This window comes from Physeter macrocephalus, chromosome 11, assembly GCF_002837175.3.
Source record: "Physeter macrocephalus isolate SW-GA chromosome 11, ASM283717v5, whole genome shotgun sequence".
Lineage (NCBI taxonomy): Eukaryota > Metazoa > Chordata > Mammalia > Artiodactyla > Physeteridae > Physeter > Physeter macrocephalus.
This window is the reverse complement of record NC_041224.1, coordinates 24,936,416-24,952,485: the sequence shown is the minus strand read 5'-3', so window position 1 is coordinate 24,952,485 and position 16,070 is coordinate 24,936,416. Positions and strand designations below refer to the sequence as shown.

At 47.8% G+C, this 16,070-nt stretch overlaps 1 protein-coding gene across 7 annotated transcripts in view; it reads left to right on the top strand.

The window, feature by feature from the left end:
• Window positions 1–16,070, top strand: part of CAMK1D (calcium/calmodulin dependent protein kinase ID) — a 449,867-nt gene that overhangs the window by 389,122 nt on the left and 44,675 nt on the right. For all 7 annotated transcript variants that reach the window (XM_055087827.1, XM_024129560.2, XM_024129561.3 and 4 more), the window contains one exon: window positions 2,724–2,850. In XM_055087827.1, the coding sequence (XP_054943802.1) occupies window positions 2,724–2,850 (127 nt within the window). The remainder of the gene's footprint in view (window positions 1–2,723; window positions 2,851–16,070) is intronic.

Genomic DNA, 16,070 nt, shown 5'->3' with positions numbered 1-16,070 from the left:
CTGGGCCCGTGAGGCATGGCCGCTGAGCCTGCGCGTCCGGAGCCTGTGCTCCGCAACGGGAGAGGCCACAACAGAGGAAGGCCCGCATACCACAAAAAAAAAAAAAAAAAAAAAAAAACAAGATAAGAGCACAATTTGAGATGCTGCCCTACCCCCACAGGTGGCTGTACCTCTTTCTCCCTTCAGAAAGGCATTCCTGTGTCTTCTTGCCCCAGAAGCTGCTAAAGATGATTAGTTGTCTTTTTTTCAAAACAAGCGAAATGTCCACTGTTGCCTCCTCCTGTTAGGCACTGTTGCCCTTTGGATCTGGATCATTCTCTGCTGTGCGAGGCTGTCCTGTGCATGTTTAGTAGCATCCCTGGTCTCTACCCACTAGATGCCTGTACCAGTCCTGAAGTTTTGACCACCAAAAAATGTCTCTAGGCATTGCCAAATGCCCCCTGGGGGGCGAAATTGTCCCCAGTTGAGAATCACTGGATCAGGAGTATGACTATGTATAACACGAACTTTACAGGAAGTGTTGATTCAGATCTTTTAAAAGCTTGTTATGTGAACAAGGGCTGGAATTGACATCCCAAGTCAAGTGTTGGCCACGAATCGTCTTGCAAAGATGCCGTAAAATACCGAAGAATAATTTTTCGGGTGAGTCCTGGGCCTCATAGGATCCCGGGAAGCATTGTAAGATCCCCTCCCTGCTCCTGTCCCTCCACCCCTCACAGCCTTCCTACTGTCTGTGGGGGCCTCCACCCACATCACCCCTGAGCCCATCTTCCCTCCCACATTTTTTTTTTTTTTTTTTTTGCGGTACGCGGGCCTCTCACTGCTGCGGCCTCTCCCGTGGCGGAGCACAGGCTCCGGACGCGCAGGCTCAGCGGCCATGGCTCACGGGCCCAGCCGCTCCGCGGCACGTGGGATCTTCCAGGACCGGGGCATGAACCCGTGTCCCCTGCATCGGCAGGCGGACTCTCAACCACTGCGCCACCAGGGAAGCCCCCCTCCCACTTTTTCCCTGTTCACCCCTCCCCGCAAGTAAAGCCCTGCTGTGCTTACGAAGTTTTGAGGTAAGTAAAAGTGTTGACCTAAGCTGAGAACTACCAGTCCATTGAACCCTCCTTGGTGATTGCCGTTCAGAAGAGTAGTTTATTGGTCCAAATGCATCTCCTGTAGGAGGAAGGTATCAGGAGAGATTTTTGGCTCTTAGGCCATCTCCTGCCTGGATGCAGCCTTGTCTAGGAGCATGAGATCCTTGACTTTACAGCTGTAGAAGTACTGGGACAGGAAGTTATAAAATCAGAAACTTAAAAAAAAAAATTCTCTCTGCACCCATGATTGGATTCTTACTGTTCATCAAAGGCGAATCCCTAAACATTCAGAGAAACCATGAACCACGTGCACTGTTTGGTTAGATTATTTCCCTCTGCTTTCTAAGTGTTGTTATTTCTACTATTGATTGGTCCATTTTATTCTTGTTTAAAAGTAATTGAAAGCATCCTCAAGCATACATTTGATTTTCTTCTAGTTTTATGCTTCATCCACAGGATTAAAGTCAGTGTGAATGATGTATCATGTTATTTTGAGTGAGGGGTAGTATTTTTTTCCTTGGGGTTCAGTTAAAGAAAAAAATGGTTCTGACACATGTTAAAATGGTAAGGAAGGCTTTATTCAAGACTCCTGCAAGAGGGGCATTGCATTAGGGGAGAGAATTGGGCTCCACTGCACATGTGGCAAGGACACATGGGGATGTATAGCCGTTGAGCAGAGTGAGGGGTCATGGATGGAAAATTACCGTGAGAGACAGCAAGGGTCGGGGGATGCTTGCTCAGCATCTCCCTCCGTCTCCATAAGCCCCGCCCCCATGTTTTGCCAGAAACAACCAGATTCCCCAGTTTTCCACAGGATGTCATACAAACGAAACTTTGCTGTCTCCTGGTTTACCCCAGGATTGCCATCCTTAAGCCCCTCCCATGTAGACGCCACGGAGGTGCCACTGATGTACAGACTTGGAGTGGAAACGGGGGCTGTAATCGGACCTTTGCTGCATGTCGTGCGTTACTGCTGCCTGAGCCCTGACATTTTACAGTCAGGGAAGCAAACGAGGAACCATCTTGACCTATCTTCTACAGAAACAGAGCTTTTAAGAACACATGGCTAGAAAGCCATGTTCTTCCACCTCCGATTCATTCCGTGATGGCCTCCCCCCGTTTCCCAGGGAGCAGAGAGCCCGGATATCAGCTGGCCCAGGAGAGGGGGAAGTGCAGTGTATGTGCCCGAGCTATGGACACGGGACGTCCCTTAGGGCGGGGGGAGAGACCCTTAGGTTGGAGACAGGTTGCTGACAAGGGTCAGAAAAAAGAAACCGAATAGCACCTGCAAAGGCAGTTTTCTTTCTGGAAATCTCTGTTCCCCTAACCCAAGAAATGAATTGACAAGTCTGAGAGGCATCTGCTTTCTAGTTGCCTCAATATGTGGTTCATTGTTCTTAAGTAGAGAAAATACTAATAAGGGAAAGAGACTCACATTTATTGAAAATCCGTAAGTGCCCAATACTATATAAGGCTCCCTGCATTGTTTTCATTAAACACTGCTTTTCTTAGGACATTTACTGTGTCTAAAGGTCAAGTCTGTTCTTTCATTGTCATTAAGTTTTGGTGGTTTGGTGAGGCTCCCACAATTAACCCAGCTTTTAAAACAGATTGTGACTTTGTTTTTACATTTCTTTTTAGCCTGAGAACCTATTGTACTACAGTCAAGATGAGGAGTCCAAAATCATGATCAGTGACTTTGGATTGTCCAAAATGGAGGGCAAAGGAGACGTGATGTCCACAGCCTGTGGGACCCCAGGCTATGTCGGTAAGGACTGCGCGTGTGTGTTTTCCCGCTTGTCAACCTGATCGCTTGTCTTAAGCGTTTGAGCCTGGCACGTGATCACAGCTGCCTTCGTTTCCCTTGAGGGAGGAATAAAAAGATTGAGAGACACTGGAATGAGTTTGAAGGGAAGTGATTTCCCCTGAAACCTTTTAATAGTTGGATGGAAATCCCATTTGATTTGGGTGTGGTCCTGTGTGGAGGCCAGGAATTGATTTGGGTGAATTCCCAGGTTCTAAGACCAGAAATATGTCATGTGTATCTATGTTTTTAAATGATTTACAGTGACATGTGGGATGACAGTAAGGTGCAAACACACATAAAACAAAATGTTGATATAGAAACACGTAGAAAGAAAATATTGATAGGAGGAATCTGATTCAGACCTTGACCAAGTCACTCTCTTTAATTAGCCAATCCTGATCTGTCCTGGAGAAGCCAAGAATTAAAGTTTTTTCTAAAATCAGAACCCCAGAGATCCTTTGTCCCTGACACTCGGAATGCAGAAAATGCTATGGCAGATCTGAACACGTACTGAGACTCCACTTCCGTCTTCTGGGGGCCCGGAGAAAGGCCATCAGAACTGTGTACGAAGTTACTGAGGCTTCCATTTACGTGACTGTATCCATTCATCCAGCAAGTGCCTGCTGTGTACCAGATGCTGCTCTAGGCCCTGGGGTGAAGCCTGAATGAGATGGAACACCTGCCCTCGTGGAGCTGACCTTTTAGTTGGGAGAGACAGGCAGAAAAGAAACAGGTGAACAGGGACGTTTCAGATCTTACATGCTATGAAGAAGACAAAACGGGAGTGTATGATAGAATGGCAGGTGTGAAGAGGGGTTGGGACAGTTAAGAGGACAGGAGGAGACTCAGGCATTAGCCTTCATGACGAGAAGCAGCCCCGACCATGGGAAAGTCAGGGGACAGAGTTCCAGGTAGAGGCATCAGCTTGTGCTGGGGAGAGAGTGAGTACAAGCTAGGAAGGTCTAAGAGCAGGAAGAACTGAGACTGGAAGGGACTTTGAGAAAATGGAGACCGAGGCTGAATTCTCATCCTACAAACCATGATGGCTTTTCTTAATGAGAATAGTAAGCCTGCCCTGAAGGAGAGGAGGTGATGTTATATGACCAGTGTCATTCCTGTTTGTTTGGGGATACAACCACGTGACCTTCCCAGGCAGGCTGAGGGAAGCAGGCCTCATGCTAAGCGGGTCTGGGGCCCAGAGCATGGTCGGAAACTCCGAAAGACCTGGGAGGCACTTCAGGGCCCTTCAAGTGCTCGCGTGATAATGGGTGTTAAGTCATCACTGTTAATGTCACTGCTGTTGCACGTTTAAAGGAACTGAGGAGAAAAGAACAGACTTGAGGGGAATAGAGACTAAAATGAGGGGAAGGGAAGGAAGCCACAGATTTAGGAGGAGATCAAGATGGTATAAATGTGGGAGGGGGGGAAAAGATGTGGTCAGTACCTGTTAGCTCTTGACTGTCACAGTACCCTGGAATTTTGTCCCTGGGTTGTGTGTATGCACTAGATACAGAAGGAGGGATGGTTCTGATCGTGTTTGCGAAGCCAGCACATCTGATGGAGGTGCACGCAGGGTGAGCAGTCCCCGTCCTAGGATCAAAAAGTCATGGTTTCAGGAAGAGCCTGGACTCCATCAGGAGGACTTGGATCAGCATCTGTGCTGTGAGATGCACGTGTAGACACATGTGTATGCCCTGAGGTGGGGGGCGTGGGTGGAAATGTGAGCCTGTGCGGTGTGTGTGTGATGTGTGTGTGTGTGGAATTTCTCCAGTTCAGTCCAAGCCACCAGGCAAGCGGCAAATAAAAATGAATGAGACAAGCTTATTCTCATTGCTCTTAAAAGACAGGGAGGAAAAAAGCTGGTTCCAACCGTGGTGAGTCATAGGCATCAGAAAATGGACAGGCCTATGAGGTCATGGGGTCCGGTCTCCTGGCTGGAATGGCTTTGCTCTGTTCCGCAGGGGCTGCTGCCCAGGCCACGCCCGGCGAGGAAGCCGAGGATGCTGTAGCCGCCCAACTCCTGCTTCAGGACGTCGGCTCTGACAAAGAATGTGCATATTGACATATGCATCATACTGTTCTCATATTTGGCTCTGATGTTGGAAGTCTCTAGCACTTTCTAAATTGATTTTCGCTTTTTTACATTTTGACAGAGCTTGTGGAATGGCAGTTTCTCTGGGTTTCTAAGTGGCTGCCATCCTAGTGGTCTGGTTGTGTTTAGATGTCAGTCACTGATGAGTCTGGCAACCGGGACTGATGTTTGGATGTGGCCTTTGCTCTTTTATCCTAAATGGTGGCAAGTGGAGCCCTCGGGTAATTCTGTTGTGAGATAGAGTTTTCTTGGAGTGAAGAGGGGGAAAAGGAGGACTATGGGAATATAGCAATTCTGTTTGTTCACATTTATTGAGCACCAAGATTCTTGGGGGACCTTTTAGAGTAAGAAGGGGGCAACACTGGGGAGCTTGTGTCTATGTAGACATGCCTTGGGCAGTGAGCAGCTGAGCTTAGGCTGTTTCTCCCCAGCAGTCTGCATGGCAAACTCCTATTCGGCCATCAAAGCCCAGCTTACATGACCCTCTTTTTTTTTTTAATTTATTTATTTGTTTTTATTTTTGGCTGTGTTGGGTCTTGGTTGCTGTGCGTGGGCTTTCTCTAGTTGCAGCGAGTGGGGGCTACTCTTCATTGTGGGGCACAGGCTTCTCATTGTTGTGGCTTCTCTTGTCGCAGAGCATGGGCTCTAGGCATGCGGTCTTCAGTAGTTGTAGCACGCGGGCTCGGTAGTTGTGGCACACAGGCTCAATAGTTGTGGCTCGTGAGCTCTAGAGCGCAGGCTCGGTAGTTGTGGCGCACAGGCTTAGTTGCTCCGCGGCATGTGGGATCTTCCCGGACCAGGGCTCGAACCCATGTCCCCTGCATTGGCAGGCAGATTCTTAACCACTGCACCACCAGGGAAGCCCTACATGACCCTCTTTTGACTGCTTTCCCAACATCCATCCTCTCCTTTGTCACCCTGGTTCTTTTCCTTTTCTCATCATGGCTCTTATCACGTTGCATCAGCTTCCATATTTATCTGTGTCTCTCCCCCTCTCCACTAGAGCAGGGGCTCTGGCTTACCCATCTTTGCACAGATGCTTGTTGAATTCAATAAAAGCCTAAGCTTCATAAACATGAGCAATTTTTTATTTCTCTGCTCCCCTTCTCTTCATTCAGCGTGTGTTTATTGAATTCCTGTTATGTGTCATGCACAGTAGTTTGGTGTTAGGAATACAAATGTGAATTAGATAAGAGTCTCTGACCTCAAAATGTTCACAGTCTTGTGAGAGACGGAGGGCTAACAGGTGAATTGAATAAGGTATGGTAAGTGCTACATTATGCCTCATTCAAGAATTATTTATTTAGTGCCTACCTCCTGTGCTAGGCACTGGCGATGCATCAGTAGAAAAAAAAAACAACAGATAAAAATCCTCAACCTCGTGGTACTTACATCTGAGTGAGAGGGAGACGGACTATAAGCAAACAGCTAAATATATTAATTAGTATCTTAGATGGACATGAGCGCTATGCAGAAAAATAAAGCAGGAAAGACAATAGGAAGTGTGTCTGTGTGTGTGTGCCTGTGTATGTGTGTGTAGGGGGTTGTAATTTTAACTACACTGATCAAGGCAGCCCTCACGAAGAAGATGACAGTGGGGTAAAGATATGATTGCAGTGAAGGAGCCAGCCATGCCGTTATTGGGAGGAAGAGCATTCCGAGGATGGTTCAAAGGCCCTGAGGTAGGAGTGTGGGAGGAGCAACAAGAGCAGGGTGAGAAAGGAGGAAGTCAGAGAAGTAGTGGGCAGGGCATGTGCAGACCAGGACTTAGAAGTCACTGTCACGACCACGGGTGGCTGGAAGCCATTGGAGGGATCTGAGGTAACGGGTGACATGATCGAACTTTCACCAAGATTCCTGTGGGGGACAGGCTGGGATAAGGAGAGATGGCGGGGGGGACAGGGCCAGGGTGGAAGGAAGGAGACCAGTTAGAAGGCTCTGAAGTCGTCCAGGTGAGAAATGGTCGGGGCTGGGTCAGGTTGGCAGAGTGGAAGTGATGAGACGCTGTCGGATTCCAAATATGATGTGCAGGTGACGTCATCAAGATTTTCTGAAAACCCAGAAGTAGGGTTTGAAAGAGAGGGACGTAATTCCAAGGGTTTTGGCCTGAGTCCTTGGAAGGGTGCAGTTGCCTTTAATTAAGATGTGGGGGGAGAACGTTGCAGAAATCTCACCAGGGTTTCAGGTTTGGATTTGATAACGTTTGTGAGGTCAGGAAGGCAGCTGGAATAGGAGTCTGGCCTTGAGGGGAGACTCTCGTTCTGCACAGCAGTTCTGTCCCATAAAGTCACTGTGAGCGCTGAACGGGCAGACCCTGAGCCCCGCTCCCAGGGGAAATACAGGGCTGGGTTCCTGCGGGTCTCTAGTCCCAGTACTGTCATCAGCTGCTCGATACTTGACCTTGTTATATGTGTATCTCTGTCCAGTGACACTTTATTTAATATTGTTGCTGATTCATTACCGTTGAGCTCAGGCCAACAACATTGTAACTCACGCCTAAATGAAGCTTATCGAACATGCGTTTTCTCCGTAAGGCGCAGCCTTCTTGTGCTTGGGAGCACTGGACAGCACCTCGGCACTGACACCTGGGGGCCGTTTTTAATAGTGAAATCCACAGAGTGGGAAAATGTGGCACTAACTGGACCGTGAAAACTGTAGTTCTTGTCACTGTGAGAGACAAAGCAAGAGGGCAGAGCATTGCGGTGTTTGCCCTCAGCTGGGAGCGAGCGCTCGGTGACTCCCTGCCCACTCTGGGCAGGTCTACAGACGACCGCAAAAGCATCCCAAGTATTGATCTGGGGGCTGCAAATGAATTTTAGCGAGTAGGCAAATCTCAAATATGGATCCATGAGCTGTGGGGATGGACGGTATTTGGGAACTGATAGCCTCTGGTGCATTTTGTTTTTTTTGTTGTTTGGGGTTTTTCGTTTGTGTTTTTGTTTTTGTTTGGCCTCACCACGCGGCCTGTGGGATCTTAGTTCCCCGACCGGGGATATCGAACCTGTGCCCCCGGCAGTGGAAACGCAGAGTCCTAACCACTGGGCCTCCAGGGAAGTCCCCTCTGATGCATTGTAAAGCCGTGAACCTGGATGGAATCATCAAGTGGGGGGCGGGGGTAGATGGAGGAGAGGAAAGGTCCCAGGGCTGAGTCCCGGGGACTCAGAGGGACAGAGAAGGGACAGTGAATGAAGTAGGAAGAGAACCAGGGGAGCGTGGCATCTGGACAGTACTTCAAGGAGGATGAAGTGCCTTGTGTCAGTTGTGGCTACTAAGTCAGGTAAGAGAAAGACTGAGTGGGGACCACTGGTTTGGGGAACCTTAAATTATAGATTAATTGAACAATTAATTATTTCTGTGGGAGCCTGGTAGTCAGAGTAATGCTGCAGAGAAGATGAAACAGGTCTTCATCAGAGGACCCCAGTGTGCTGTCAGCCTGGGGCTGGACACAGCCCCGTCCACCTACCCCCCCGCCCCCAGCAGTCTGATGGGGACACTATTTGGGACCTTGGACACAGAAGCCACGGCCTCCTTTTTCTTTTTTTTCTTTTTTTTTTTTTTTTTTGCGGTACGCGGGCCTCTCACTGTTGCGGCCTCTCCCGTTGCGGAGCACAGGCTCCGGACGCACAGGCTCAGCGGCCACGGCTCACGGGCCCAGCCGCTCCGCGGCACGCGGGATCCTCCCGGACCGGGGCACGAACCCGCGTCCCCCGCATCGGCAGGCGGACTGTCAACCGCTGCGCCACCAGGGAAGCCCTCACGGCCTCCTTTTTGCCGGGCAGTTTTTCATCTGAACAGGGCAGAGTCATTAGGCATCTACGGGAGAGAAGGGAGGGAGTACTGTTCTCCTGCTGCCCATTCTGGGGGCCACACGTCCCAAGAGCCCAAGCTGGGAGCAGAGGACGGCTGTCAGCTTTAGTTCAGATTCCTTCTACGTAGTGTTGGTTTCCATTGGTGAGCGCAGTTGTTTTGTTGTTGTGTCAGTTATGACCTAAATGACTCTTCAGCTGAATAGTTAGTTTCACCAACATCAAGTTACTACTTCAATTTAAATGAGTTCTCTAATAATGAAGAAATAATGGGAAAAGGGCTGTTTATCCTAAGTATCCCAAGGCACAAGGTACCTTGGGAGAAAGCAAAGAAATCTGAGCCTTTTGAACTTCACCCTTGACCCTTAGCAGCTGCCTGGTCCTTACACACCCCGTGTAAGGAACCAGGGCCCGTGCTGAGTGTCAGGTCGCGATGACAGGAGATGGCGGACATCTCTCCATCCAGGTGTATTGCGTTCCTACTGCAGGCGGCGCCTAGGGCTCTGTCAACACCTGGGGCTCCTCCAATACAGTATGGCCAGTGGGTGATACGGATCCATATAAGGTATCATGTTTGCGGTATGAAGTAACTGACATAGTTCAGAAGCAGCCTCACAAGTACAGGCGAGAGACGGATCAGTGAGGGCTAGAACCAGCAGGGGAAAACAACTCACAGGGGAGACAAGATTTGGGCCAAGATGAAGGGCTTATGGGTGCAGGCAAGCAGGAGAACAAAGGTCCAAGATCATGAATGGCTTCTGGTATGTAGGGCCTGGGGGAAATGAGCAGTGTCACTTGGGGAGGGAGGGCATATGCATAAATAAGTTCTCGGAGAGAATTTAGGAGAAATGATAAGGCCATCTGGTGGCAGTCAGCTCCTCAGGGTAACATGGTGACCGTTAGTGTGGTATTGACCTGGATTTAGAATCCATTTAATTGAGTCAGATAGAACATTCCCCTTGGCATCGCCAATAAGAGATGAAAGTCAGAGCTGAGAAAGTTCGTAAAATTTTTTATGCAACTTGCTCCACTGCATTAATTAAAATATCCAAACGGGCTCTCTTGAGTCACTAAATAGGAACCATAAGTCACAGAAAGCACCCATTTCAGTCATGTAATTGATAAGACACTACAAGATGACAAATGTACTTCTATTCTGTAGAAGAAAGCCTATTGTTTTATCTCTCGATGTTGCTATTTGCACACTGATGTGATTTCTCAGATTCTATGGGAAAATTAAACTCTTTTAAAAGAACTTTGAACCTTTGTCTCTAGATTAAGTGACAGAGTGCCTCACCAGAGGAGGGCAAGCCTGTGCTCTTACTTATTCTTCCAAAGAATGGTTTTCTCATTCAGGGATTGCAAACTTCACTTTTTAAAGGGGCAAGAAGGCTGGGGTGGTGCTGGGTGGGAAGACTCCTAACTGCTTTGTGATGTTTGCCTTGGAGCTACATGAGACTTTCTTTTCTCATCGAGCCTTTTCGAGTGATGATCATCCCTTTGCACTATTCCATTCGGAGTGCATACTGGAAACCACTCTTTCATTATTGGATGTTCCTCAAAAATAGGAAGGTGCATTTCTGTCTGATCCATCATTGTGTTTATAAGCAGAGCCACAGCTAGGTTCTTTAGAAGGTGGCTCATTGTTATATTACTGAAACTGTGAAGAAGGAGGCATTCCAGTTTCTTCTCGCAGCTTAGTTGCCTGCACAGACATTGCCAAAGTCTTTGGTCTAGCCCTGGCTTAACTTGTCTAAAACAGTTTAAACAAGTTTCGTTGTGTTCTCTTCTAAGTGGAAATGGAGAACAGTTGGTTCAACATTCTCAGCATATTTTTTCACCATTAAAGGAATACTTTTAATTCATGGGATCATCGCATTTTTAAAGCTTGATAAGGGTCTTGAGATTAGGATGAGACCTTGGAAACCAGGGGTTCCAGGAACCAGGGTTCTGTGTTGGGATGAGGGACTGTTCTCAGAGCCACCCAGCCTGTAGTTGGTGGCGGTCACAACAGTGGATCTTGACTGTGAGATTCTATCTCGGCCATTGCTTAGATGCAAGGAAGGCCTGAGCCCTTCCCTTAAACTCTTGGGTTCTCAGTTTCTCGTACGTAAGGTAAGCGTGCTGAACTGATTAGTCATCAAAGCGGGTCCTGCTGCTTACCACTTAGAAAATCCTCACAAACGTTGACAGAAAGGAAGGTTGCCTTTAATCAGAATGCCGGCAATCTGGGGAGATGGTAGACGCAGCGTCCCCCCAAAACTGCCTCCCAAGATTCTGCTCCACCATGAAAGCTTTTAAAGGGAAACAGGGAAGTGATCTCGGTGAATCTTTGAGGTAGGGGGTCAGAGTTGTCTCCATGCCCACTGTGTGCAGGCTGGGTGCAGGCTGGTCGACTCCTCGTGATCTTCCTTTAGATCCCACCTTGTTCACACAGTTTGCAAGTTTACTGAAGGGAAGCTAGGGAGGAGATCTGGTCATCTGTCAGTTACTTGCTTTTCATTCCTACTTCTCTGGTCTGTGAAAGAACCAAGAAGTCAGGCAAAGTATTGTGTGATCAAAAGATATGAAAGATGTGCTCGGGCTGGAGATGAGTAGAGCACGGGGCGCCTGGTTTAAGGTTAGTGACAAGGCAAAGGGGGCGCCTTCTGCAAAGAGCTCTTTCCCGCAGAGTCTTTTCCTGCCAAAAGCTGCTTACGTGTTGACCTCCATGATTTTTTTCTGGTTCTGCTATTCTGTATTTCTACAGATGTGTGACTTAGTATCCTTTAAGTGTATAAATATTCGTGTGTCAAGGATATTGACTGTCATTTTTTCCCATCTTCACTCAGAACAGGTAAGAAAAAATTCAGTTAAGTTGACATCATCCATCTCTGTCCTCCTGAGCAGGCTAAGTCGTGCAGTTCCTTTTATCTTTCCTCATAGATCCTCTGTTCCTGCTGCTTTAATCTTCACTCTTCTGTGTGGTCATTTTCTCCCAAAGAGCTCGGTTTTTATTTGTTGTTCACTTAAATACCGTATTTTAGTACACGGCTCTGAGCATTACATCATCGTTCTCACCCTCTCAGACTGTTAGCGTTGAAACAGGATTTTATGTAACTGATAAATCGTCACACAGGGCACAGATGAGTAGGCGGAGGACCCACATCAGAACGTTCTCGTTCCTTCTCTCTCAGCAGCTACTCAGTGACAGCCAGCAGCGACCGTTTCATCACACTGGGCGCTTGCAGCCAGACCCCCTTTGTCAGAGAGAACAGGGCCTCCCCACGTGGGGAGACTTGTAGGGCCTGGTATTAGCCTTGACATAGTGAATGTGGACGAGGGCAGAAGCTCATGATCAGAACGTGTGCCAGGTAAACCCAGCCCTGCCCTGGAAAAGCCCCCACCCCGCTAAATCCCTCTTAAAACTATTTGTAAAGCACTCTCCATCCTTCTGGAACTCCTGACGGCTCCTCTCTCAGTACTTGAATCCTGGGATGGAGTTTCATGGTTTCTAAACTGGTACCATTTTGCAGTGGTGGAGAGGAAAGAAACACTGCAGCATTTTGTAACTTACTCTTTTTTTTTTTCTTTTAATGATTGTAAACCAAAACACTGGAATGCCGGTAACAGTCTTCTTCATGTTGAGGTGTAGCTCGTCAGATTTCAGAAGCGAGGAGGCCTTCTGTGCAAAGTAACCATCCGCCTGCGGTTCACAAACCCGTTAGGGCGGAGGTGGAATCCTGGGACAGCCTGCGAGGAGCACATCACGGGGTTATCCGTTGCCGCATTGCTCTGAAGTGCCTTACTCAGAACATTTTTCTTCCTCTGTAGCACTGAGTTCCAGGTCTCTCCCGCATTTGAAAACACCAGATACCAGCTGCCCTCCCGTTTCCCACTCCCTTCCCGTTCCTCAGTCTCTCCCCACCACCCATCAGCCACATTTTGGCTTCGGCAGCATTTGACTAGTAACCCAGCTCCGATCAGACTGGTAATGAGAAACCAGGATGGTGCTTTAATGGGCACTCTTCATGCCTGTGGTAAAATTCAAGAAGCTACTAGGAAAATCCAAGTGAGCTGCTCATCTGCGATGCATTTTTAGTAAATTACAGCTCTAGGGGAGGGTGAGAAAGAGCTAAGGAACCTATAACCCCCAGAAAGAGAACAGAGCTGTCCCAAGAAGCTCTGGTCCTCTTCCGCAGCTTCGGGCTGAAGACATACCACCGGCGAGGAACGATTCTGTATCTCAGCTGTGTTTTTCTTTGCCAACAATCCAGATTGCAATGCTCTAAACCTAGGTGAAGCAACACCTGCTTATTAAGATGCTCACAGTAAAGCCCCTCAGCACATTTTTTTTTTTTTTCTTTTTCGATACCCCTCCTGCTGAAAATTCTACTGGCGGGAGGCAGATCTGAGTTAACCCGTTCAGTACCACCTCCTCTTTGTAATGCAGCTCTTACTGAGACTGGATGCTCCTCTGAGCTGTATGCCTGGATCTTACTTTCCTTGATCTTTAGAATTTTATTTACTGTCTCTGAACAGTCCACTGCTGGGTAGAAAGGTCCTCTTTCTCTCCCACTGTTTGTTTGTTTGTTTGTTTTTTTAATGTTGTGTTACTTTCAGGCGTACAGCAAAGTGATTCGGTTATACGTATCTATATCTATATAGACATATATGTATATATCTATTCTTTTTCAGACTCTGTTCCCTTCCAGATTATTACGAGATACTGAGTAGAGTTCCCTGTGCTATGCAGTAGGTCCTGGTTGGTTATCTATTATACATAGTAGTGTGTATCTCCCACTGTTTCAGTGACATCCTTTTCACCACCATGATGACACGGAGTGTCACCAACTCTTTGGAACTATATTACAGTTTGGTTTAAGACTATCCACTTATCCTCCAGCAGAGGAGCTATGTCCCTTCTCACTACCTGTGGAAATCCCTCAGGGACAGGAACACTTGGATCAAGTGTCCTTGGACACAAATCCCTAACGGTACAGTTGGCCGTCTGGATCCACGGGTTCCACATCCTCAGATTCAACCAACTGCAGATCAAAAATATTTTTTTAATTAATTTATTTTATTTTTGGCTGCGTTGGGTCGTCGTTGCTGCACACGGGCCTTCCCTAGTTGCAGTGAGCTGTGGCTGCTCTTCGTTGTGGTGCGCGGGCTTCTCACTGCGGTGGCTTCTTTTGTCGCAGAGCACGGGCTCTAGGCACGCGGGCTTCAGTAGTTGTGGCGCACGGGCTTAGTTGCTCCGCAGCACGTGGGATCTTCCCGGACCAGGGCTCGAACCCGTGTCCCCGGCATTGGCAGGCAGACTCTCAACCACTGCGCCACCAGGGAAGCCCCAAAAATATTTTTGAAAAATTGCCAGAAAGCTCCAAGAAACAAAACTTGAATTTGCTGCTTACCGGCAACGACTTACCCAGCGTTAACATTGTGTTAAGTGTTACGGGTCATCTAGAGGTACAGTGCGCAGGAGGATGTTGTAGGTAATATGCAAATACTCTGCCATTTTTTTATGTATGGGACACCAGCATCCACCGATTTTGGTGTCCACAGAGGGTCCTGGACCCCCATCCCCACAGATGCTGCGGGACAACCGTATGCCTTAGAATGAGGGGACACCTGCAGCTCTACGGGTGAGCACAGATTCCTTTCCATGAAGGCCTAACGCTGGGACAGACTGGCAGGGGCCCTTCAAGACAGGAAACTGAGGCACAGAAAGATGATGACTTCGAGGTACACTGGTGCAGAGCCCAGCCTCTAATTCTGTCCTCTGATTCAGTGCTGGGTCAGAGGTGACAGATGCTAGCACCAGTCTACAGGTGCACAATCTGATTTTAAAACCCGCATGGAAGTTCAGTGCCCTCCCATTAGACCACCTGCTCCTCCCTTAGGCTCCTTCCTGTAAAGATGCTATCACACTGCCGGCCTGCCCAGCAGAGTGGAACTTGAATCCAGGCCCCCTGACCCCTAGGCCTCCTGACCTCCTTTCATGAGCGACTTGGAAAAAGCCATGATATTAAAAGAAGACTGCACTACCAATGACCATGACTGGCTTTTGTGTCTCAGAGCCTTTTCCTCCCCACCATGGCATGCAACAAGTTCGAGTCAAATGCCTTTCTCCGTGGCCTCCTCAGGGAGGCGAGACCAGCCAGCAGGGTCAACAGATGAACTTTAGACTAAGCTGTAGGCTGGCAGGTTGCCCGTCTGCCTGCGTGTCTGTCTGCTGCCATCATAGGCTACATAGTAGGTTAGAAGTTTCAAGTTCATTTTCAAAGACAGAAGCTCGTTCAAAGACAGGTAGAGGTGCTGCTGATCTGAGTGTCTTGTCAGCTCTGTTTCAGCAGGTGGCACAGATGGCACCAGTTTTACACACTCCAGAGAATTAGGGAATGCACCCCGGTGTTCATAGCAGCACTGTTTACAGTAGCCAAGACATGGAAGCAACCCTAAATGTCCGACAGATGAATGGATAAAGAAGATGTCACACACACACACACACACACACACACACGCACACACACACGATGGAATATTCCTCAGCCATGAAAAAGAATAAAATAATGCCATTTGCAGCAACGTGGATGAACCTAGAGCTTATCATACTAAGTGAAGTAAGCCAGACAAAGATAAATACCATATTATGTCACTTATATGTGGAATCTAAAATATGACACAAATGAACTTATTTATAAAACAGAAACAGACTCAGACATCGAAAACAAACTTATGGTTACCAAAGGGGAAAGGGGGTGGGGAGGGATAAATTAGGAGTTTGGGATTAGCAGATACAAACTATTATATATAAAATAGATATACAACAAGGTCCTACCGTATAGCCCAGGAAACTATATTCAATATCCTATAATAAACCATAATGGAGAAGAATATGAAAAAGAATATATATATATATATTCTTTTTCATATTACTGAATCATTTTGCTGTACACCTGAAACTAACACAACACTGTAAATCAACTATACTTAATTTAAAAAGAAAAAGAATTAGGGAGAAAATTAGGATATACCCGTTTTTATAACCAGTCTTCCAGAATAATTTTTAAACACCCCTTTAAAAAAGAATTATAGGGCTTCCCTGGTGGCGCAGTGGTTGAGAGTCCGCCTGCCAATGCGGGGGACACGGGGTTCGTGCCCCGGTCCGGGAGGATCCCACATGCCGCGGAGCGGCTGGGCCCGTGAGCCATGGCCGCTGAGCCTGCGCGTCCGGAGCCTGTGCTCCGCAACGGGAGAGGCCACAACAGTGAGAGGCCCGTGTACCGAAAAAAAAAAAA